Below are 26,982 nucleotides of genomic sequence, written 5' to 3' on the forward strand. Positions count from 1 at the left end.
CTGACAAATACACGCAGTAAAGTGAGTGAACTTATTTAGATTCCATATCGTGTTGGATAAAAATAAATAACTAAAACAGTTTAGTTTATAAAATAATAAAGTGTTTGTCCTCTTCAATTGGGCAGCATAAATATAAAAACTTGTGTTAAAGTGTTCCATAGTGCATGTTTTTGTTGCCTACGGAGATGAACAAGGATTTAGGCGTTTTTTTCTTTAATAATTCGGAAATTCAATAATCTTCTAATGACAGTGGTAATAACTAGACTAATAACAGAGTTATTCAAAGTGTTTCTCTTCCCACTATTACAATAGCGGAAACATGGCTTTTAACATGATGAAAGGTAGAGTTTTATAGTATTTTGTCAATAAAATATGCAATAAAATTTAAATAATTGTTAAAATCCTATAAAATTGTCTTAAGGCTTTGGATATTCTGTTAGTTTGTAATAAATAATTGATTATACTAATTGATGAATTGTATGAAGAAAATAATTATATGCTATTATTTAAAGTATTTCTAACTACAGTTAAAACCTTATATAAAGACATTGTTTAGAACAACATACTGGTTATATTGTCCAAAATAAAGATCCCAGCTTAATTCCATTGTATATTGTATTGGTACATTATAACAACATTATTGGCTGTTACTACTATAGGTTTTTACAACTAAATATGAGGTGTCCCTTTGATGTCTTTATTATAGATTTTGACTGTATTGTTAAAAAAATAATGTCTCAGAATTTTATACTTGTGGTTACTGGCCATTAATTTGTGAATATACTGAGTTTTGGCGTTGGCACTGGCATAAATGAAAATGTAGAGTCATTTTAATTTTTCGACTTTCACAACAAATGTTGATATTACAAAAATATGGACTTTGACCAATAGTACAAACATTTTTTTTCATTTGCTTTGTTGATCATTCATTGGCATTCTTTTTACTTGTGCATAATAATTGCTTTTGTGCCTATGAAGAATAAACACAAAGTATGAGTCTGCACTCTGCATATTTCTTTATATACATTAATAATTTTCAAGTACATGAAGGCACCACTTCAAATTCAATTATGGTTTTGCATTGACAATTTTTGCTTGTTTAACTAATGTTTTTGATTTCCACAAGTGCCACATAATATTTTTCATACAAATATTGTTGATAAAGTTTAATGTGAGCTGTGCGTGATTTTGAGTTAAATACACTGAATTTAGTTGACTCTGGATCTACATCCAGTCTACCCTGTCTGTAAACGTAACATATGTATTAGGTGTAATATGTTTAACCTGAGAAATATATTTCATACGAAGGCAATGATTTTTTTGTTTGTTTTGCACTTTTTTTTGTTTCACTGAATTGTTTTCTATATACTGCATCTGTGGTTGCTGGTCAAAATAAGTGTGTGATTTTTGTAATATAGAAGAGAACTACATAGCATAATGCAGTTGTTTTATTGCGAATTGCTATTGCGAGTGTAGTGTGATATATATATATACATATAGATAACTTAGATATATAAATCTGTAATTAGGACAAGACTTACTATCATTATCATATACAGTATTACTTCATATAACATACTTACTTTGAAGTAACAATTTACTCCCAAAGTTCCATAATGCCAGAAAATCTGCAGTTCCTTCGGCGTCGCTATATAGAGATTACATTACATATATATTAAAAGAAACTTTAACTGGTAAGGGCCAACCGATTAAAAAAATATTTAGCAAATTGAAATTTTAATATAAAAATTACAACATAAACACAACCTCTGTAGGTAAATCAGCCGTTTACTTAAAGTCAACGCACCTGAATACGCACTTCAACGTGGGTATAAAATAGCAATTATACGTAGATTTTTCTACCAATTACGGCACGACGGAAACTTACAAACATACAAATATGTACGTAGGTTGCGTCGGGGTAACTCTGCGCTAGTATAAAATTTTTAATTAAGTGTTGTAATTTTTTGTCTTTTGTATTTATAGCGTCGGAGAATAATATTAACAAAAATATGGGTAACATTGATGACTCGGAAAACAATGCGAAGATTTCCGATTCGGCTTACTCTAACAGTTGCAGTAACAGCCAGGCAAGAAGGTAAGATGAACTAAAATTATCATTATTGGTAATTTATTTGTATGCTGCGATAGTCTTATCTGTTTTCAAGATACCAGTAATTTTAGCATAGAGAATAAAATCGCCAATTATTATTATATTGTTATTTTATTGTTTTAAAACTCTGTTTTTAAAAATCTTTCAGTATATTTGACAAACAAATTAAAAATGAGTTCTATCCGGCGTTTACCGTTTTCCATGTTGGGACCTGCTACCGTACTCTATCTTTCCAATAGCGATATCAATACTGACGTTTTGGTATGCAATTGGTTGTAGTTCTCTCAATAATCGTAGCGCTTATGTCAAAATATTGGGATCGCACGGAATTAAAATTGATTATTGGGAGTGTCGCTATTGGAAGTTACAGAACATGGCTGGATAGAGGCTAAAATGCCAACGGTTCGTTCACCTGAAAACGACCCAGGCCGAATATTTATGTCAATCAATTCATTAGTATTACTTGTCTTGAATGAAAGGCCCGAACCCAATAATTAATCAAGATCTCAGATCAGTCGAACGATCTCCTATCTGCATCCCAAGAACCAAAACCTACGAAGGCAATCCATTTTCGGCGACGGATAGCAGGCAATCTCTTAGTTTTCTTACACTAATATTTGAGAATCTAAAAATTAAAATATAAACGAAATAAAGTAAATAAAACCGTACAAGTAATATTAAATATACATATCTATGTAATAAACATGTCAAATAGCTTTTTAATTATTTTAAAAACTGGAGTAAGTTAAAATCCTAAGATAGGATATTGTCACAGTTGAACTGTTATTTTCATACAAATGTCTATCTGTATGTGGATCCACATACACCGATCCGACCTACCATGGATAGCTTGTATCGACAGAAGGCTATTACAATCCGTCGATTGGATATTGGCACTATTATCAATATTTGGATTAAGATGTCTATCTGAGATGGTAAAAAATGGATTGATAACGGTTATTGGGTTTGGGAGTTAATGAAAAAATAAATTAATGTCGTGTCTTTTTAGCCGGAGCTCTCACTCGACGCTTTCAGGAAGTCATTCCAGCGGGAGTAGTGGATATGGAGGAAAACCCTCCACTTCTGGATACAGGTGTGTACTAATTTACCAAACAATGCAAATTTATTTTTAACCGTCTTCAATACCGGACGTCATCAGTTTGATCTGTATGTAAATTGTAAAGTATGATCACTTTAGGTTTCTAAGTCAACAATTTCGTTGTTTGTTTATGCGTTTTTGTCGACAAATTTAACGGAAAATAGTCCCGTGATCTTCTATACCACCAAAATATGTGGCAGCCATATTATCATTATCATTATTTTACGCTTTATAAGGTAGTCCGTGTTAAATATGTATAATGTTTTTTAAATATTTTATAGTGAATGATAATTTTTAGTATATTATTCTTTTCAGTTTCGTTGTCTGTTACATAAAATTAATATATTGTTAAGGATAAAAACATGCGGCTTCATTCCTTATAGCTTTATTAGTATTTATATTTATGAAGCTGTTTAGGCAAATATTATGTAGCGAGAGAGAATTCATTTGTGAACGCCCTGGAATGTAGATGATGTCACGGTATCCAATGTTAGTTAGAAAGTAACACCAAAAAGTGTGAAAGTATCCCTTGGGATACTCTTTTAAACAAACCTTGGTTTACAATCAGCAAAATCTTTTGACATCTGCAAAAACCAACCTAGAAGTTGAGGCACCTCTCATTCCAATTCTCCGCAATTATTATGGATTAATCCGTCCTTATCCGGAGCTAGGATATATTTGGCAGTTGGCTGATCAATTTTAAATAAAGGATTGTTAGCTTTGCTCTTTTTTTTATAAGTTATGTTTCTTCGAAATTTTATTTAAGTAAGTACGAAATTATGAAATATGAATATTTTTAGATCTTACCGACAAAATAAAAAAATATGAACTGGCTTTTTAAAGAAAAAAATCATGAGTGCCACCTATTTGTTATTTTTCTTACAATAAAAAAAGTATGTTTATGTTGAACGTCATAAAACACGAATAAAATGACATTCTCTAGAAATGATTCCTAGCTAGATCGATTTCTCGCCCCCGGCTTATATTACATGCACATTCGTATTTTATTATGTTTTAGTAACTTTTATGATTACCAAAATTGTCATATATTTTAGATAAGATAGCTTGTAAAGGGGCCTTTACACTAGTTACACTTTTAATAAAACATCGTTGCCAACTATATCCCGTAAATACCAAAAACCTTTTAATGCGTACGGCATGGGCTGAAAAATGTATATCTCGGCAATATTTCTGCAACAGTATATGGCTTATTATTTAGTCTTTACACGGACTACATATACATGGCTTGACTAGTACCTATGGCTACAATGGCGGTCGAACTCTACGCATTCAAAGTAAATTAGTAATTCGTTTTAAAGGCAAAATCTAAAAAAATCCAAGAAAATTCAAATATTATATTAATATTAGATCTTACTTCAATAGGCGTGAATGCCATTAAGTGACTTTGATCACATTATTCACGAGACTGGAGTCGGTCAATTCATTGGATATCATTGGATAAGTATCAGAACCAATTCGACTTAGGGGCCTTCAAGAAAAGAGCGTACCAATTCTTAAAAGGCCGGCAACGTACGCGCGAGTGTCTATGGGCGGTATCACTTAACATCAGGTGAGCCTCCGCCCCCTGTTTTATAAAAAAATGCAAATAAAAGACTCTAACATGAGAAAAGCCTATACCTGTTGTTACAAGATTATCTAAAAGTCTGCGATTTTTAGCATGAAGCGAGATAATATTGCAGTATTTCGACTGCAAACCGATTGTTCTAAACTAAACGTTTATCGGACATACAAAAAATATTTGGTAATATATCCCGGCCATATTAAAATATTGTCGAGTCTTGCTTAGTCTAGCTGTAAATGCTGGCTGATGCTGCTAGCCACACACTTGCAACTTTTTGTGAAAAAATGGCCCGTCTAGGAGCCCCTTATTATGTACCGTAGATATTATGTATGATGTGAAACTTAAATTAATAAAAAATACTTGGACAATATTCGAAAATAAATTTTATCAACGTGACGCTGAAACAACGTGAACGATTTAAAACATGTGACTCTAAAGATTGCGTGGGACGGTTATAGCGCTTCCTCGCACGTGATTAGATTCAACTGATACTGCAAACGGATTAATTCCTCCAGACGATCCCGAATCCTGGATGATCCCTATATCATCTTTTATTCTCATGCAATTAATTATTGTAAATGTCCGTTTCAGTTATTACTTGTGTGCAACTGAGGTCTTGTTATGCCTCTACATATGATTGCTGTATTTACTGTATCATTTAACCCATTATTGGCAGATGTTTTCTATATTGTTGGCGGCGGATTTGCGAACGTAGATCCGCAAGATTCTTTTATTGCGAAAATAGATACAAATCCTTCGGCGAATATGAAGGATGTTCCGTTACTTCGAAGAAAGCTTAAATGGATATTCATATTATTTGCCTATTTCTCATGGCTATAGTTTTGTGCTTTTCCATACAAAGAATTTGACTGTCTAACTCTGCCGTTCTTCAGTAGTTCATCATGATTATCAATTATTTCTTAATTATTCGCTTCTTGATTCATGAATATATTTTTGATTTAACAATATAAAAACATAGTAGGGGTATCTGTGCAGGAAATAATTCGAAATTGTAAAATAAACTAAAAGGCATAATATTTCCTAATTCTTGGCTTCTTAATTCATAAATATAATTTTGATTTAACAGTATAAAAACATCGTAAGTCAAATTGCAGAGCGATATCTGTGTGCGAATTATTTTAAATTTGTAAAATAGTAGTAATAATAGTTGTTTTAAAGACGCAATATTTCTTAATTATCCGCTTTGTAATTTGTGAATATATTTTTGATTTAACAGTATAAAAACATTGTAAACCAAACTTCAGAGAGATCGCTGTGCACGAAATACTTTAAAGTTGTGTAAAAAATGTTTTAATGTCAAATTATTTCTAAACTATTCGTTTCTTAATCATGAATACATTTTTGATTTAACAGTAGCAACAACGTAAGTCAAATTCAACCTCCAGAAATACGCTGTAAGGTAAAGAAAAAGAAGAAGCAACAAGAAGTAGATAATACAGTGATCCAAGAAGAAAAGCAGGCGGCACCAGAGCCAGAACCTGAAATAAAACAAATTGAAGAAAAAGAAAATGATGGTGCGTAACTTGCATAATCACTATTTAATATTTTTAAATTTCCCTTATTGTATTAATAGGACACAAACAAAATGTTTACATTAAAATGTTTTTTTACTCTTAATTGATCATTAAATTTCAGCGCATATTTTGAAATATAGTGCTTTCAGTGTTATATATGTAGGTAAGATGTATTTGGAACTGTGGCTTCCAACAACTTACCAGGACTTTAGTTGTTTAAAAAAGTTGGATCAGTTTGTTCTCGGTAATATATGTATATCAAAACTGTTGGACGTTAATCCGATAGTTAGGTACTTAATATTTCATGTAAGTTCTATTTTCATGTCGTATTTTATTAAATTTTAAAAGCTTTTACCAAGTTAATTTGGTTTAAATAGTTAAAGAAATTTACTTTTAGCAAAGCTAAATTAGAGTCGGATGTTAATTGTAAACAAGTTTTAAAAGTAATTTTAAGGGCACTTGCTTGAACAAGACTTATTGAATTTCATTTAGGTTTCCAATATCCCATTTACAAAAGCAATATAATAATTACATTTTATATCGTTCTGTAGAATGCGGATGGACGACCAAGTTATCAAATATTAGTTATTGGTTCTGAAGTATTTCCGAACCAATTCGACTTAGGTTAAGACTTAGACCAATAGGACTTAGTCCTTCAAGAAAAGAGTGTACCAATTCTTAGGCCGGCAACGCACTTGCGAGATTTTCGGCATTGAGTGTCCATTGCATGTTATCACCTAACATTATGTGAGCCTTCTGCTCGTTTGCCGCCTGTTCTATAAAAAAAACTGTTTCAAGCATTTGTTCGTTTCAATCGGTTTGCTTTAACTTAAAAGTATTCTCAATTGTTCGAGAAGGAACTTGGAGTTCCTCTAAAATTAGGCAGCGTAGTTTTCATTTAGAATTGTACACAATTCAATTAAATTAAACACAATACTTTCATATAAACACCAATGTACTTTTCATGTTAAAAAATCTATTAATACAGATTTATAAAGTGTGCGATTTATTAAATTCAGTTACAGTGCATTATGCAGCTTTTCCTTCGAGACAACAGTACAGTTGGGTTACAAGTCGCTGAGTATGTCTCTTGTATGTCATAAACCAAATCGATTTAAACCTTGTAGGTTAGACCCTTATTGTTATAAATCGAATGTTTTTATTAAAATAATGTTTGAAAATTGAACGAAATTTTACGAAAATCTTATATCTTGACTTATACAATGTGTTTATGCAGATACTAGCTCACCTGCCGTGCCGCAAAAAGACGTATTGCAAGTTGAAATTAGTGATACACCGACTACAGAGAGAAATAATTCAAAGGAAAAAAAAGAAAAGGTAATTAAACTAGGGCTACAATTCTTCGTTTCCGTCTTAAATTTCTATGTCTGTTTTCTTGATATTTTTTGTGCACGACACACGTCTTAGACATCTCAGACTTTCATTCCTAATACAAGTCTTTATTCTATTAAATAACGTTATGTTAATATCGCCTCAGTATCTTTTTTGTATTGGGTGCAATTGATTTAATTTTTCAGACAAGTACGTGCAATATCCCGATACAAACACCAATAAAAACATTGTTGGTCAATAGTGTAAGTACAATATTCTTACTTATACCTAACGTCTTGTTTTCCTGATCATTTTTCTCAATATAAACGTAGAACACTTCGTAATATTTGCCCGTTTGTTATTTAATTTATATATCAATATCTAAAAGATATAATATATACATATTAATATTAAGTTTCTCATGTAAAAGTTCTTTAAACATTAAAAGAAAAGCTTTTAGAACGCACCAAAGAGTGAACTACTGTAAAGTTAAATTATTAGTGAAACAGTTAAATTAAACACTCAGACGCTAGATTTTTAACTTTAATTTTTTTTAATAATCTCGTTAAATGTTACAAGTAGGTTTCATTGTTTTAGGATGGCTTTTCGTGTGTGATATCTATGCAAGACGGAGTGGTTATGTACACAACAAATTCCCTTACAAACACATTGGGTTTCCCAAGTGATATGTGGATCGGACGGTCCTTCATTGACTTCGTACATCCTAGGGTGAGTAATTGCCTTATAAAATCGACATGGAAGTTGGATTTATAATTATTAAATTCCAATAAAAAATTGGCACTATTGAACTTGTTACCATATTCATATTAAGTGTTATATCACTGAATCGTCAAATATGATTATTCTTGCGAAGGTCTATAAAGAGGGTTAATACCGTGGAGTATTTAATATATTAATAACACCCTGTACGGAAAAATGACAGACAGGACATTGACCTATGAATATGTCTATCTTCTAACATGTGTCGTACGCTGGCATACAAAACCATAGTCGGATTGTGTAATGGCAGTTTAAAAAAAATCTTCAAACATCGTCAGGATTTGTTGATAGGCTTTAATTAAAACCTGGCACATTCGGAATGATTTTGAGACTCGCCTCCCATTGAACGGAATAGTGCGAGCATTCAATGATTCAATTCAATAAATTCACATTGGTGATATGTGTCTTGTTTCGGCATATGGTAGAGTGAAGAAGATAATGGACTGCTGGATTGTGTAGCTGTGCCAAGTTATACTGATCAATTAACGTGTACTCACCAAGTGATATGGCAAGCTGACGTAGGTGGACCATCACTAGCGTTAATAAATTCTAGTAGACTGCGATTTATTAGGCCCGTAGGTGTGAGATTCGTTGCTAGCTATTGTTTTTTTTAATTTGTGTACTTAGACTTTAACCGTGCTAGCCGGTGCTAAACCGTCTAGCTAATATCTCTTGAATTTAATCAGCTAAATTCCGCTGTTCAAATATGTCTAATATTTTTTATACACCTTAATCATCTATGACATGATGTTAACACACGTGAAGAGAAAACAATTTAACTAAAAGAACACAGATTCTTATTGTGTAGGTAAAAAAAAACAAACGCCTTTGTAGGTAAAACAACCCATAAAAAAGTTATATACCAAGGTTTAATCTTCAATGTCAGAAAGCCTTTTAAACGACAATTGCTGAAGCACGTTTTGTACAATTATGATTTTATTATGCTTTTAGACAGAAAGTTAAAAGTTTTTTTCAAATAAAAACGTGAACGAGAAACAAAGGGCACGTATATAATGAAACATTTTTGTACTATACAGAAAGTTTATAACATTTGTGTTGACTAAAATAACAATTTTTAATGAGCACTTCAACATTGTCACGTACAATAAAATACAGAAATGCACTCATGCTGCGCACAGTCTAATTATTTATTATAAATTATTGTTTCTATTATTTCACCTGTTTGTATCATACTTTTGTTTTTTATACAAGAAAATTAAAAAGTCTAGGAAGTTTGCGAGCTTAAACGATAAACGTACGTATTGATGAGCACGTATATACTTGCTGATACAGGTATCGCGTCGAACACATCCATCGGTTTGGACTATAAGAGATAATTTTAATTTAAATATCTATCTATCTAAGATTATTTTAATATCATCTGCGTTGGTCAGGCTCAATGATCAGCTATCCCTCTATGGGGGATTCACATACTGATCGCTTTCAAGCGATTTCTCGCGCAAATACTGTAATTGAAGATAAACTGACATATGGTATTTATGGAAGTTATTTTGTTTATTTTTAAAGTCACCGTGTATAATTATAGTATAATAACATGAAAACTCCTGATAATTTGTTCAAATTGATAATATTCGTTTACAGGACCGGAACACGTTCGCATCACAAATAACGAACAGTGTTGCTATGCCAGAAATTTTAAATGGTTCTCATAACAAAAGTAAGTTTTATTATATAATACATTGTGCCTATGTGCGACGTGTTTGGTATCTGATTTGCATTGCTCTGTATGTATTGACTTACATTTAACATAAATTTCATTTTGAACCCTTTGAAAAAAAATTTTTTTCAATAGTTGTTCAAGATTTACTTTAATACAAATTAGTTTTATAAAAAAAATTATATTGCTATTTACATATTCACTTAAAATTTATTTTAGCGTTGAATTTCTTAAGTAGAAGAATAATAAAATTGTTTTTTTACAAATTAAATATTTTTATGTACTAATGAAAATTTATTCACGTTTTGTCTATTTCAGCAAGCATAAAACTTTCTTTTTGTAAAGGTAGCACACTTTCCACTATGGTGTGTCGTATTCGCAAATACCGTGGACTGGGAGGTGGATACGGTGTAAAGAATAAAATGGTTTCATTTTTGCCATTCTTACTTAAACTATCCTTTAGAAATATAACTGATGAGGAAGGCGAGGTTATATATTTACTTCTGCAGGCAACGCCGTTTTTTCCAGCTTTTAAAGGTACTATATGTTATGTAATTCAGGAAAATTTCAACATTCTATGCCGGCTTTACCGAAGGATTTCTCGTTCTACCTCTGCAATTAAATGTTCATATGCTAATGTTAACATGGGAAACCTTCTGAGACCCAAATATAACCAAATATAAAGCAAAAAGGTGACTGACATTATTGTATATCTGTGATTTTTTCCATGATTCAATTATTTCGTAATTTTTTCAGTCCCTAATGAAATTATATCGAAACCTATCCCGTTCATTATAAGGCACGCGGCAAATGGTAATATAACGTACATAGATCCTGAATCTGTGCCGTACTTGGGATATTCACCTCAAGATATGTTAAATATGGACGCACTTCATCTATACCATCCACACGACCTTGCATATTTAAGACAAGTGTACGAAACTATTGTTAAAGAGGGCGGTGTGCTGAGATCAAAACCATATAGGTACAAATAATCTCTCTTTCATATTCACCCATAGTAAGATTACTAAGAGTAGTATAGTTTTATTTTTATGTGTTTATTTTATCTGCGTGTAAAAAGCTCTGAATTGTGTACACTGTTTATTAGTTTTCTTACATCCATCTCATCGTTTTAATACTTACAGAAAATCGCCAATTTTTTTTTGTAACAAGGCACATTTTTTCTATATTTACCGAACACTGTAATGCAAAGCCAGTCTTCCGTGCGACTTCCGGGAAAACGCACGTATAAAAAGACTTCGCAAATAAGAAATATTAAGAATACAGATGCAGATATCTAAAGCTAAAACTAAAAGTTGTAGCGATTTTTTTTTCAATAATGTAAAGTAGTGTTTTCTCTTTTAATTGTTTACAGAATGATGACTCAAAACGGTGACTATGTTAAACTCCAAACCGCATGGTCGTCATTTATAAACCCGTGGTCTAGAAAATTGGAATTCGTTATTGGAAAACATATGCTGATTGAAGTAAGTCAAAATGATATATATAATTACGCGGAAAAATTATAATTTTTTAAGAGCATACCCTAGAGTTCTACCCTATTTTTGGCATAGGTGAAAGTCAAAATAAGATATTAATTTAACAGAAAATAAAACAAAGGAAAAATGTCTCAAATATTGCTGTGGTGTATGCGATTTCCATTAGATTGAAGTAGTATTGTATTGCGCTTTAGCTCACTTTAGCCAATTGATTTGGTGATGTGTCTAAACCGTGAGATTTTGTACCGACTTACATCACGCGTATTAAATCAAATCGAAATCGGTATCGCATAGTGATGTTTTTACTTGACGTAAATATAGGGGTAAAGTTATCCAAGATTACTTTTAAAACATAGCTATTTTCAGGGTCCAACTAATCCTGATGTATTTCAATGTACAGAAAAATCTATGAAATTGACTGAAGAAGAGAAGAAAATAGCACAAACCATGAGAGAAAGCATAATTAGGATCATGAATAAGGTAAGAATAATATTTAAAAAATATACATATGTACATACTAAAATATTGATTTATGGAACACAAGGCAAATGTACAGGACGCTATTCAGTGACCTTTGGACTCACATTGGCAGAAGGCTCGCAAGTGCGCGGAAAATACTGCCTTAATAATGTTCAGTTTTGGAACGACAGACGCGGTGATAAGACGAGTGGAATATTGTATTTTTTCTTGACATTCAAACTCAAATTAAAAATAACTTTATTCATATAGGTAATCAAGTGCAAATATTTAATTCTATGATGATACTCTCTCTGGTATTAGTTCGAACGCATCTTTATTCGCAACGCCGAGGAGGCAAGCCGCGCAGAAAGTGGGTAGTTGAGGAGCAGAATAACCGCTTTATACAGTTGGAAGCGATATCTCGGTGTAAAGTACCATCGCTGGCACCAAGCTTCTTGGATACTAGTTACGCGAAACAGCTTTTGATATGTTAACGCATTAAGGAGAGTTTCTTCGAAGAGAAGAGTACCAAGGAAGGGTGTTTTTTAGCGAAAAATGCGCTTGTGTTTTCTTGAGGTTAAATTGGACTAACTCGACCCCACTTAGCTGAGTTTCGGACTTCAGACTCAAGTTTTTTATGGTACTGATCGACCAATGTAAATCCCTAGTGCTATCGCTCACATAGCAATGACTGTTCCTAATTTGCAAAAACCTTGTCATGTGGCTTGTGGGACCAAAGCGTTCACGGGTTTGACGTCGAAACATGCCGTTGAAAACGACCTTGTGGCTTTAATCACCGAGAAAGCTGCAAATCCATAATTATCTCTTCAGTTTATAGGAAGCGCTCTGTGCCATACCCGATCTAAGGCTTTCGCTATGAACCAAATCCAAAAATACCATTCGATGCATAAAATGACATTTTAATCACTTTAATCCGAATATGCTACCGCGAGTGACGTCAAAAGCGCCGAGAAAAGGCCTTGCCATGCGAGTTTTGGTGTTACTCAGGGTAACAATCTTGGACCTTTGCATTTTATTGTAATGATTTTCCCTGAGTTACTAAATACAGTCAAAACTGACTGACGCAAATACGTAAGAAGGCATTTAGAAATCTTGGATACCTAATAACCCAGGTCAGATAGTGATAAGTGAGAAGAATCTGGTACATGATGATGAAATCTGGGCTCCTCATTTAAGAAGGTATAGGGCGATGCTGGAGCGGGTACAAAACAAATTTACCAGGCACCATTATTGAAGTATTCATAAAAGATTCAGTGGGCTACAAAGAACTCAGATAGAGCCGAGAATTTGCACTACGCATATAGCTTATACAATTGTTACATGGAAAGGAACACAAACTGGCAGTGCTCCAGAGCCTAGGCCTCAAGATGCCTTATGGTTACGTTAGTAGGCGAACGAAGTCTACCGCCGTTATTGTTTGTACCCACAGAGAAAAGGAACCTAAAAAATAGTACACATAACACATATGAACTGCATAGATTAATAGATGTTTCAGACGCTAAGGACTCACGAAGCGATTTGCACCCGCGCCCGCCGCGTTGGTGGTTTGGACCCCCACCAAAATCTAACGAGACCGGAGTTTTATGCGGTTACATAGCCGCCGAGGTTGCGATTATCGCCCGCAAAATAGGCGGTTGATTATCGCAATTCGGATATCGCCCACCAACCGATCGCAGAGCGCGCGGAATCAACCGCGGCCGCATCGTGACATGTGATGAATTTTTTACATAAATATCTGTATTCTACAAAGGCTTCGGGCCCGCAACCACGGCGGCGCGGATGTAACCCGCTTCGTAGGTCCTTAGTTGTGTTAGATTATATAATTTAAGAAATAGTTGAAGGTGATGGTAGATTATTTTGTTAAAAATATAATAAATGCAGTACAAGCAGTAATATATTTTGTCTTGCTGTGCCATTAATACGGGTTTAGTCAAATGAAGCTTGTTTAAAAAAATATGACTGATGCCTTATGATGTTTTTTTGTTTAGATATTAACAAAGCCAGCTGAAGCGGCGAAGCAACAAATGAGCAAACGTTGCCAAGATTTAGCCTCGTTCATGGAGAGTCTAATGGAAGAAGCCCCAAAGAACGACGAAGACATCTCGGTTGATATTAAGGAGCCTGATATCGCCTATTACGTAAGTACTATATGAATTTAAAGGACTGGTAATCATGAATTGTATGATATCAAAATATATAAAAAAATATTTTTATAATAATATAGAACAGGGATAAACGGGCAAGATGCTCACCTCACATTTTAAAGGAATACAGGTTACAGTGCCCAACGGCTTTTATGATATGTGTGAATATCTGACAAATGTTACTACTGAACAGTTTCGTTCGAAAATAATTGAATTCTGAGCAGCCTAGTGCCTGGATTGGGTGTTTCTCAACCAGTCAACCCTGGCGTTGGACATTCCAATGCTGCACAATTTGCTTATTAAAAAATATCATAAAACTGAGCCCAATGCTTGCAGCCACGTTCATCACGATCAAATAAAGAGCGAAACGGGTTTACTAATAAACGTTTTTATTTTTAATTTTTAACAGGATTTTTCGGTTCAGGAGCATGATTCCGTAATGCTTGGTGGAATTTCCCCTCACCGCGATTATCAAGAGAGCAAGTCCAGTAATGAAACACAAATAAGTTACAACCAACTTAATTACAGCGACACTTTGCAACGGTAAGTTAAGCCAATATATTATGAAGTTATATAATATGCATTGGTAAATACGAAGTTAGTTAACGCATCTACAATTATATTTTTTTTTGTTTTTAGGTACTTTAACAGCTATTTAGTATCATCGGAATGTAATAAACATGGAAATTTTGATTCTGGAGCTCAACAGTCGCTGTCTGAGGGAAAGTCTGTCGGGTAATAATTTTATTTATTATTAAGTTATTAGAAATATAACATTTAAACGTTTTGGTTTATTGAAATCGTTCTCAAATAATCATAAATCGTACATGAACATACCTAATAGTCTAAGATCCGGGATTAGAAAAATATACCCTCATGAGAAAGTAAAAATTAAAAGTAAATTAGTTGTTAATTAATTAATTACTATTAATTGCAGCAGGCTTATGATGGCAGAGGTTGTTTTTATAAGTTCATGATATTGAAATCAGCTTATAAAAAATTGTTTCATCTAATAACAGATGAGGGTATATTTTTCTAATCCCGGATATTAGACTATAAAAGTAAAGGTAGCCAAAGAGACAAATATAAACCAATTATAAGAAAATGAAATTAATTTAAATTTAATTAATTTTGACTTATCAATCAAATCTGTCAGACAATAATACATGGTTTACAGTTACCGTTAATTGGAGTTTAATTAAACTGTACCATCCTAAAAACAAATGATTGCGTATATTAACGCATTTACGTAATTACGCAAAAATTGAATTTGTTAATTATTTGTACAGGTGATTTTCTTCATATGACATTGATTGTGAAATCCTTAAAAAAAATTTTTTGATGACATTTTCTTTCTTCACAAAGCCGAGATGGACAAAATAAACTAAAGCTTTTTTAATCAGTATTTGATGAACAGTTATCTTTAAAGTTCCGCTTTTCAATACATTTTAGTTTGAAATACAGATAATTGAACATGATAAAAATATATGTATAATCAAAAAAATAGGCTGAAAATAAGCTTTACTTTTGCTTCTGTATATAAAGGCGTGAGGTGAGCGTCATAAAAGATACAATTTCAGGCAATTATCGCCAATGGATCTGGTCGATTCTGGTGATATGACCAGTTCGTGTGATTCGAGCGCAGCCCAATTGCCAAATACTACTAGTGACGCCCTGGGAAGCTACACAAACATCAGATTGACTGAGACTGCGTTAAACAAGTATGATTTTTTTAAAGTTTCAATGATACACGGTGTGCTCAAATATAATTTGTTGTAATCCTTCGAGCAAACTGTGATTACTAAGTCTACATTTTAGAAATTAAAATTTGTATACATTAGTTATTCCCGCTGACAATTCATAAGATACGATGGTACCTAATTTGTAATTTTAGAAAATTGAAATTTTATCCAGTATATGACCGCGTTTGATCATTTTATAAGGCGTGTTTAGTTTTGAATACAAAAAATCAGATTTTATTGTATATGTGCCATGTTTCATTGTGTCATAGAGCTAAAAAAAATAACAACTTCATAGTCTAATCTTAATTTTTAGTTCTGCAATTGTTATGTTATGATTTAAGATGCAATTTTAATACTCTCAGTAAAGTTCAGTATCAGACATAATTTATTTATTTATTTATTAACACTTCGTTGCATTACATAAAAGGAAAATATTAAAAACAATTTAATGAAAAGCAACTGGCGGCCTTATTGCTTTAGAGCGATTTCTTCCGGACAACCACTTAATTTAATATAATTTATAGGCATAACGCGATCATGGAGAAAGAGTTAATGAAGACGCATAGGGAGATCAAATTGATACAGAAAGATGAAAGAAAGAAGTCTTCGAAGGAATGCAGGCTTAAAAAGAAGGAACATCTTGAGCGTTGTAATGCGTCTTTCTTGTCCACTTCTGCTAGGATATCTACAGTTGAATCTGAGGTAATAAAATATCTATCAAATGTACTATATATATTAGATATTAAAGAATTGTATTGATTTGATTTGCTATGTGATTTTAAATATATATACGATTTTAAAACAAATGGTGACTTTCACCAGTATAATACGCGTAATAGAACTAATTTGAGTGTGCGACCAACCAGGCTTCAGAAGATAAACCACTCATATGGAAATTGTATTCGTTTTTACAACAAACTCCCAAGCGAAATTAGAGAACTGTCACTAAATAAATTCAAAACCCTTGTTAAAAGTAAATTAATTAATAAAGCCTTTTATAAATGTGACGAATACTTAAATGATCCTAATCCTTGGGATTGATTTGCTCCAGTTCAAACGATTTGTATTAAAAACTTGGCGATTGAAAAGAGTGGCGGAAAGTTTCTTGCCAGTTCTTCTTACCCGCTCTATGCCCTTGACTTGCGAACAGGTTGTAAATGTAAATTTACAGTTAATTTAATTTGTTTTTCTTGACGTTCATAAGTGTACATGTTTACCTATATGAATAAAGATATTTTGATTTGATTATCCAATAAATGACGGTGTCTTGTCGGTCCTCATTGTCTGTGTGTGTGTGACCACATGTGTCACATTGCATAAAATTATATAATTAACTAGAAGATTTTATATGTTATATAACTAGTTATATCTGGCCATAAATACTGTTACATAAAAACATTACTTTTTTTCACCTCTTTAATTATTTTGAATTTGGAACACGTATATTATTATTAAAATGTTTGCGCCATTTCAAATATTGTTTCGCGTTAATCTTCAAATTACAAAAGGGAATGGGGTATTAAAGAAGAAAAAGAAGGAAGATTTTGCGATTGAACGAGATTCAAGTGATCGCCTTGCAAAAGTCATATTCCAGACACTTTGAAGTGTTGTAGCTTGGTAGCAACCGCATGTTCGTACTATCAACAGATACAACAACACTTAGTTCCTTAAAGACCGGAAAAGATCGGGGTACCGTGTGGTGTTAGAACTACAAATGCTGTTAAAGCGAGAATTCGTCGAAACCCCATTAGGAAGCAAAAAGTGTTATGTAAAAAGATTCCTGCTCGAACTCTGTCCTGTATTATGAAAGACGACCTGCTCGCTCGGTGCTTACCGTCGATATACAGGACGTGCCCTCAATCAATATTTATAATCAAAGAGAGTGGATCGATCAAAACGTCTTCTGTCGCAATACTAAGGTGAACATCACAGAAGACTTCTCTTTAGCGATGAAATTTTTTTACGATTGAAGAACACTTTAATAAGCAAAATGATAAAATGTACGCTCATAGTTCTAAAGATGCCGCTCAAGTGGTCGGAAAGGTACAATTTGGTCATTATCCTGCTTCAGATATGGTTTGGTGAGACGTGTCTTATCAAAGAGTCACAAAACTACATTTCTGTAAAAGGCAGTGAAAACTTCAAGCAAATATCCACGAAGTATCAAGTTACAGTATTGGATCAATGTTGCGGGCTTTACAGATCTGAAGACTAGCCCTCACCTAGCCCAAAACTCAACCCTTTAGATTTAAAATTATGGTCAGTTTTAGAGAACATGGCCTGCTCTAAACGACACGGCGACATTGAGTCTCTTAAAAAATGTTTGGAGCAAGCAGTGGCGAAATTTCCCTTGGAAACAGTGCGTAAATCCTTAGATTCGTGACTAAGCAGATTAAAGATTTCGAATAGATTTTTTTTTGCTGAGAGTTTAATAAATATGTAGGTATACATTTAAATAATATTACGTAAGTTCATTTAAAAAATGCATTTTCATTTGTAACAGAACTTATGGTTGGATTAGTTATAAATGGTTTATCAACCCGGTTAAGACACGTATAATTTTCCAGTCTGCTTGCCTGAAGCGTTCGTCTAAGCAATCAGAAAATGCTAACATCAAGCAGCGGTGTGATACGGTGAAGTTGCCAAGACGGCACAAAAATACGGACGACGTTCTGCCTTCAACCTCACACACCAATACCATTAGTAAGTTTTGTACGTACAGAAAAACGCGACAAAATATTTTAAATTGTCGCTTCCAAAGTTCGTATATACAATAAAATATGCTTACTATGTTCATAGTCATCTTTTACCTACGTATGTATGTATGGCTTTTGAAAAGGAGTCTGTTGCCTCAATTCAATTTTTCTATGTATCTGTACAGCCAAGGGTTTGGGCATATTTCGTTATCGATGAACATGAAATTTGACTAAAAAAATGTATTGTAAAATATTATTACCACTATATAATCTATATAACCTTTTAAGGTAATACTTGATAGACCGATACTTGATATAATTATTTCGATTTTCCAGTATCGCCTCAAATGATTCCCGCTGTGAACAACATGAGTTCATACTGTCTTGGTATACCTCAACAGATGCCTTTAGTGAACCCTACAGTTACAGGTAAATATTAGGCTTCTGGGTACATTGAATATTCTTATTGGGGTGGAATGGAGAGAGATTGTTCGATAAGCCGGTGGCGCGTAGCGAAGAACAACACATTTTTTTTAAATTGTTCATTTTATTTAAATTAAAAAAAATATCAGGCATGGTTCCCGTTTGCTACGTGCCTGCAACTTCACAGCAAATGTCTGGTGACGGAACGATACACAAACCTAATCAAGACACCGTCGATCAGGCATATGCTAGTAAGTCTAAAATTATTACTCTTTTTAAATTATTTCTTTCATAGGAGAACTGTTCTATTAAGTATAGTTTTTCCTTGTTACATCCAAGATTATTTATACTTATAGGATATGTATTATTTACAGTGCCTTGTGTTATGTATGGGCAGCCGGTTTATAGTACCCCGTTAATGTATTCGGCGTTAAACCCACAAATGCAACAAATGCAGAACATACAACAGATTCAGCATTTACAACAAATGCAACACATGCATCAAATGCAACAAATGCAACAGATGCAACAGATACAGCAAGGATTTATGGTACAAACCTATGATACAGCGGCAATGAGAAATGCAATGCTTGGACTGCCTAGCACTAATTATCAGGAGGTGAGAAATATTTCGAGTGTCACTCGTTCAAATGGGGTCGTGACACATGCGTACACATGTACGTGACTTTTAAGACTAGACCAAAGAGACCTTAACAAATATTAATTTTCGTATAACTTTGAACGTTATTATTGATTATGTCTAATGTTAAAAAGTAAATTGAATAATTTATGTTGAAGTCAATCTTTACCCGTAATTTCACGACCCCGTTTGAATGATTTGTTTTTTAGTTATGATTGCTACAGAATTACTTTTTATATATTTTAATTGGCATTTTTAAACAAATATTAGATACCCTGCCTATATTTTTTTTTCTAAAACAACGTACCTGTTAGTGGTTTTCGGAACAATTTTATCAACAAATTTTCCTTTATTAGAGTACTACACTACACTTAACTACACTAAGTCAATGTCATTATGTTTAACACTAGTACTTGACCTCCGACGGTGTGAAGGCCTCCTTCAAATTCTACTATTGGTCTCTATTTTTGGCGACAGTTTTCCAATTCTGCCCCATCCCTTTTATTCCATCTCCTCAAGTAATGAGTCCCCATCTGGCGGGCGTTCTCTCTTTCTTTTTCCCACGGAGCCATTTTTTTAAGGGTCTTTTTGACCCATCAGTCATCACAAACGCGGGCAATGTGACCGGCCCATTTCCACTTGTATGTGTTACGACGTCGTTTATGTTTGCACGGCTTCGTATCACACCGCTTTTAACTTTGTCTCTAAGTTTCAATCGAAGAATTCCGTTCTCCGCTCCATAGCCCTTTTCCATGTTCTAATATTATGTATTAGCGCTTTATGGAAAATTCACGTTTGGCATAAACGTTTGGTGTATATGGAAGTATGTATGTGTCCAATACTGCTCAATTTATACTTAAGTTTAGGTCGAATTTCAGAACTTCCTTTAATGCTCAAAATTTATTCCATACATGCGATATTTGCTTTCCTAGGTATATGTAACTTGGGGCATATTCAAGAGATGTGGCATTGACAAAAACTGGTCGATCTTTGCTGTTAGTTATAATTTTAGTTTAAGAGGTGTTTATTAGGCCAATGCTTTACATATTTATATATTTACTCTTATATATTCTATCTGTTAAAATTAAATTAAATATCTTCGTATAAAATATAAAAAAGTGCGTGTCATGTTATTTCAGAAGTGAAACTTCTTTGTAAATTAATTTGATACTAAGGTAAACCCCAATATATGATCATGTATCAGTATTTGATAACTACATGAACTTGTATATCTATATTCACACTGTTTACGTGCTAAGGATAATATAAATAATAAACAATCTGCGTTTACTGCACAAGACGTATTGCGACAGAATTGCCTTCTAAAGTTTTAATAATTAAATAAACGAATACATCTACCAATAGCGTATATTTTTTCTCGATCTTCTTTATTCATCACGCTTTTATCACTCTCTCCCTTTTCTTCGAAAAAAAAAACCGCTGCATATATTCGTGACGTATCCTTAAAAATTTTACCCTCATGCGCTTAAAGAAGTTTCACTTCAAAAAATAAATATGTAGCAAATCCAATTTTTCGTTACTTTGGTTTTGACTCAGGCCGAACCAAATGGTCGTTAACAGAATGCGGTTCATCTGAAACTACGGTACTATGTGACAATGAGGACGCATTAATTGTACAATTCCTTTTTTGTATGACGTTTACAAAGTGTGACTAATGCAATATTAACTCGCCGCAAGTCACGTACATACTTTTAACTTAACGTCTAAATACAAAGTCATAGGTTTTTATATATCAACAAAATTGTCCAATTTTTGTAATCTTCTAAGTCACTTGCGCTAGATTTATTCATGCACTTTTAATTCACCGTTACAAAAACACAAATTAAAACGTAAAATTTTCTGATGTTTACACTTTCAATAAGGCAGATTTGTTATTTTTTAGTGTGTATTTTTTTATTTCTATGTATTTTTAATTGGTTATTTATTTTGTTTTACTGATAGAGTTAACAATCTAGTGATTGTTCTTCGTCAGATTACGTCAGTCACTTTTGAATTTGTTCTTTTTTATTCATATTTCCGTTAAAACTACAATATGGGAATGAGTTTTATATTATTATTTAGAAAATATTGGTATACATTTGCAATGTATGTACCTAAAAATAATTATACTTAAATACTTCGAGTGTTATATTTAAAACAGTACTAAGTATTATATATAAAATAATGAGTGCCGAGCACTCACATAAGGGAAGTATGTATTATTATTTGCCTATTCCATCTTCATTTTATATGTTTCATTTTGTTTATCCTGAATGCAGTTTCGTAGCTAGCAAACAGCGATCATCTTAGCAATGCTTAATTTGTTTACATTTCTCATATAAACGAACACCATATAGATTTGTCTTGTCTAAATAATGTAAAGACAACAAACTGATATTATATAATTCGAACTTTCAATTTACCTTAAGGCGAAATGCAATAATTGTTATTCTTGTCTCGAACCATAAATTAAAAAAATATATAAAATTTAAAGTTTTGTCACTGGCCACTTATAAGGCCTGTATATACTGGTTTCGAAATGTATTCACGGTTGCAATGAATCGCAGGCTTGTAAACTCACTTTTCCAACGGAGAGCAAGTCGATCCCTACAGCAGTACCGAAAAAGAAACAGGAAGAACACATTGTAGAATCAAAAAAAAAAGGAAGTGGCGCCACTCATCCATCAGTTGCTGTTTCCCAGGTGGTATGTTTCTCCAGACTCCCATTTTTCAGTTCATTCGTTTATTTTGTAAGTAGCTGGTGTTTCGAATTTCGAATCGTTTTCGAATATGTGAGGAAAAGTCAACGTGTAGCAAGTCACATACGATTATCTTGAAGGTCAATCGTAATCGCTTCGTGCCTTAAACAGTGCTTATTTTGTGTATAAAAAATAGTAATATGAGAGAAGAAGAAAGCAGTTCAACACGAAATAACGTGAGATTTTGTTTTATCTCTGTGATACGAAGCCTTCATGATAAGAGTAGTACTTGGTTAGATATTAAAGTACTATTTAGTAAAAGACTGTAATTACACGAAATGACACAATTGTATGCCATATTTTAAGTTCAAAAATGTATGGAGATTAATTTAAGAACTATGTAAGATGCGTATGAATTTATTACATTAGCCTTCGTGATAATAATAGTCGTTTATAAAATGATTCAGCGGTTGATTCAATAATTATCAATAAAACATATTTCAGAATAAACGGCAGGTCTTGATTGTCACGTGCTATTTATTTTACAGACTACAAATATAAACGAAAGCAAAAGCAAGACAAAGAGTGAAGATCGAATCGAAAAAACTGATGAGGAGTCAAGCTATTCCTCGTTCTATTCCAACTTCTTTAAAAGCGAATCAGGAAGTGCAGAAGACATTGATCTTAAAAAGGTATTACAACAAATATATTTAGAACATTATATATGTATCCTATTGAGAGCATTTCTATAAAAAAAATCTGGTGGAAATTTTATTTATCAAGCATTTTCGTACCAATTCATCAAGAGCAAACTAATTCTTAAAAGGAGGGTAATGCTTTTGACATTGAGTATCCATGGGCAATATTACTTAACATCAGGTGGTCCCTTTGGTAGTCTTTTACCGTTCTATAAAAAAAAGTTAGAACTATCGTTAATAATACTAGAAAGCTTAAACGGGCAGGCGACACAAGCGTATACATGAGGGATAAATAATGCTAATTGTACTTTAACATAAACAGCGTCTTTTCGCTGTAGTTTCTGATACAATGCTGCAACAACCTGCCATATCCAATCTTAGACGTCCAAGGCCGACGTCTTTCATAATAAAACATATAAGTCAAATTTTGGATTGAATGGGAATTCGGAAATTCAGAGTTGGGAATTTAAGTTGCATTTATCATCATTGTCACGTTTGTTTACGTGTTAACAGTCACGGTACGTCATAGGGATTGGTGCGACGCTGTCTTGTCTAGAGAAGCGTTGTAGTATTGAAAATTTTAAAGGCAGTACTTAACAGAGTTTTAAATAACAATTTGAATAGGTTCAATTGCTAATACATCATTTTCTATATTTTAACTATCTTGTTAAATAGGCAATTGTTATTTCAGCGTTGGACAGGCGCATCCAGTTCCATTGAAAATGCAAAAGATGCTGTCAAGACGCCGAGACGAAAGATGGAACCTCCCTGGATGGAGCAAGTAAGTTTACAAAGCCTTTTGCGACAACTGAATCATGTATTAAGTATACAACTAGTACATATTTTTGACTGTATTTGTTGCACGTACGTACATTGCTTTACCCGACTTGACTTAATTGTAATGTATAATTCAATCATCAATAAGTATTGTCAACTGTTAAAAAAAAAATCTTAGCGATCTAAAAGTATTTCTCTATTTTCAAATGAAAACTGAATCTTTAAATGTTTACTTTAGGTGTGTGTGACGTCTGAACTTATTTACCAATACCAAATGTTACCTAAAAATATGAATGAAGTGCTGTCACGTGACCAAGAGCTATTACAACAGATAGAACAGGTAATTATTGTAGAATGTATTAACTATTGCGCTTCCATGAAAGGCTTCAAGTATCACATTTTTTTGAATCATGTGTCACGGAATAGTTTCTCTAGCTGTATAATAGAAAAACCAGTTATTAAATAACGAATGTAAGTTAGAAATTCGACGTGATATTGACTAATCTGACTGCTTTGAAACCTTCAGAATGGTTCTAATTCGGGTAAGAATCAGAGAAATCAGCTTCGCTTTTAAAATCTAGAGCCATTACCTTACCTTACCTTCTTGCTTACTTAAGGGTAGAGGCAAATGAGCTAAAGACTCACCTAACGGACATCGTGTACTTCGCTCACTCTACCAGCTCTCGAGACGAGTGTCCGGGCATTTTAGAATCAGTAGGCTCCTTTTAAATTCTGCAATTAAAAGAGATTTCTCATTTTTCAGCCTTCATTAGTAAACGACCAATTGGGGCAGTTATATATAGATCTTCAGCTTGAGGGTGTTGCGACAAAGCTCACTCTAGACGAAGGCATTACGAGTTCGAGCAGTTCTGGCGACGAAAACTTTGTCGGACAAGCTAAAGTACAGGTAAAATTCTTTGATAATATGTTGTGTATCGGTAACTTTTTTAAGACAGTACTGACAGGTGGGCTAATAAACTATTATTGTTTTTTTTATTAGACATTTGATTATTAAAAATAGTTGCTTCATGAGCGATATAACTAACGATTATAGCGATCATAGAAATTTTTGATATTAATTTTTAGTACAATTTGACTTTATTCTCAAAATAGGCTTCTGTTACGGCGAGTACCTCTTCATCCGAGTAAAAATTCTGTCCAGCAAGCATCATTCATCTGGGATATGTCCTACAGGTTCCTTTGATATCGTTAGGGTATCCAATGGCGAACCAAAATTATTGTGTGGACGTTTTTTTTTCTTTTCGTCGGTAGCAATCTATTTAGGTTAGGGCTGACTAAAAATCATATTAATTTTATACTAGTATTGATATGTATGTGTCGTCAGCATACGAACTTTGTAGCCCATCTAACAGTATGCAACAGTTTAACACAGTTTAGTTGGACTGCTCGTAGTTTAATGTAGTGTTTTCACGTTATAATAATAGGATTTATTAGTTTGATAAGACGTTTGTTTCGTAATATAATATAATTCAAAGATTGAAAGAACAAAAATTCATGGTTCTGCAAGAAAGTTGAAGATTATTATTCCTTAATAGACAAGTAGGTGAATGATACTTCCCTTCCGACGTTTCACCATATAGTTGGTACAGGTCTTCTTTCGGGCATATAAAAGAACACACTGCACTTTAATATTTTATGTAAAAACATTCTCAGGTGCGCCGACGTAAACGTGAATATAGCAAGCTGGTCATGATATATGAAGAGGATGCACCTCTTCCACCACCTGATCAATCAGAGAGTTCCACATCGTAATCTAAGCCCTAAATTTAAAAAGTCTATATATTACGTAATAGGTACTCAAAATGTAATTGTAAGGCGTTATAACTGTGTATGTAAGTGTTTTAACTGTGTCCATTTATGTCATTGATACGCAAAGCTAAACAAATTCAATAAATTAATGCGTCTTTTATTTCAAAAAAATTAATTGCATTATACTCTTAAATTAAGTGAAATCGAATATATGAAATTTGTAATGTGTACAGAAAACACTTCAATTGGTCAACGTTATCTTTTATAGTGATGTAAGGATATAACTTAATGTTTTATATATAGAATTAAATGCCGTTATTTAACGAACAATTTATTACTATGTAAATATCGTTCAAAATCGTATATAGATGTTGTAGTACTAGTACGATAATTTTATCTCAACATTATTTAGGTTAAAATTTATATAGAGATTTATGCAATTGCCCAGTTTCAGATGAACATACCTGACATTGCCAACACAATTATATACAAATATGTTATAAAGAATTTTACGTTTTAAACGGTGTTGCCAACCAAAATAATTTTAAGCATAAACTAACATGAAAACTCTTTTACTACATCAATTCCAATTTCTCGAGGGGAGTTTAAAGCCAAAATGGCGACAGATTTCGTCCAAATTTTAAAATTTTGTTTTTTCCACTTAATTTGGTAAATATTGATCGTACATAGATACATTGTACATATAAATGTGAGTAGTGATTGGTTAAGTATGAGAGTTTATTGTATTTATACAAAATTATATTATTTACATAAAATGGGATATATTTTATTTTATAATAGCATCAAAGTTAAATTATTTATATACTACGGTAAATCAAATATATTTAATATATATTTTTGTTAATAAAAACGGTAATATATTACTAAAGTCACATTAAATTAATAGTTTTTATGTGTATGTAATGGGTTTGAAATGAAATATACTTTTTAAGTTATTATTGTGTAAACGTCAATAGGCTATTTGACAAAATTCCATTTTTTTTAGACTATAAAAATCTTTAATAATGGTCTTTTTATAAATTAATGATTATTCACAAGTCATTTTATAAAGATTTTGAAGCCGTGTTTTGTACAGATCTCAATAACACTTTATCATTCATACTGTCATATAGCCTAGATGTAATCGTATTTATATAACTTTTAAGCGTATTTTTAAATGTGTAATTAAAATATATGTTACGTTTGATTATTTATAAAATGTTCTGGTATCCGTTATTGTATTTTTAGATATTTATAATTTTATACTGTACTTTTTCTGTTTGTAGAAAATGATT

At 32.7% G+C, this 26,982-nt stretch overlaps 1 protein-coding gene across 4 annotated transcripts; it reads left to right on the forward strand.

Moving 5' to 3' along the window:
- Positions 1–26,515, forward strand: LOC111000093 (period circadian protein). Of its 4 annotated transcripts, none has more exons than XM_022269435.2 (27): positions 1–341; positions 1,987–2,098; positions 3,123–3,206; positions 6,169–6,329; positions 7,567–7,667; positions 7,868–7,924; positions 8,259–8,390; positions 10,044–10,119; positions 10,438–10,656; positions 10,876–11,104; positions 11,495–11,606; positions 11,985–12,098; positions 14,087–14,236; positions 14,652–14,785; positions 14,882–14,977; positions 15,823–15,963; positions 16,509–16,686; positions 18,552–18,696; positions 19,017–19,109; positions 19,253–19,354; positions 19,478–19,722; positions 22,311–22,448; positions 22,991–23,134; positions 23,832–23,921; positions 24,156–24,257; positions 24,681–24,824; positions 25,592–26,515. In XM_022269435.2, exons 1-27 carry the CDS (start codon positions 320–322, stop codon positions 25,688–25,690), a joined length of 3,420 nt encoding a protein of 1,139 aa, XP_022125127.2. In that variant the 5' UTR covers positions 1–319; the 3' UTR covers positions 25,691–26,515. The 4 variants fall into 4 exon arrangements, with proteins under 4 accessions (XP_022125127.2, XP_022125128.2, XP_022125130.2 ...); XM_022269436.2 differs by having other exon boundaries at positions 18,552–18,687; XM_022269438.2 differs by lacking the exon at positions 22,311–22,448.
- Positions 26,516–26,982: the final 467 nt, after the last annotated feature.

The sequence above is a fragment of the Pieris rapae genome, chromosome Z (genome assembly GCF_905147795.1).
Source record: "Pieris rapae chromosome Z, ilPieRapa1.1, whole genome shotgun sequence".
Classification (NCBI taxonomy): Eukaryota; Metazoa; Arthropoda; class Insecta; order Lepidoptera; family Pieridae; genus Pieris; species Pieris rapae.

What these genes read in the sequence shown, in the direction of transcription:
- LOC111000093 (XM_022269435.2), top strand. Translation starts at nt 320, where the DNA reads ATGGCTTTTAACATGATGAAAG. An exon ending in GGCTTTTAACATGATGAAAG is followed by an intron (nt 342 to 1,986) that starts GTAGAGTTTTAT and finishes TTGTATTTATAG; the next exon opens with CGTCGGAGAATAATATTAAC. An exon ending in AGTAACAGCCAGGCAAGAAG is followed by an intron (nt 2,099 to 3,122) that starts GTAAGATGAACT and finishes GTGTCTTTTTAG; the next exon opens with CCGGAGCTCTCACTCGACGC.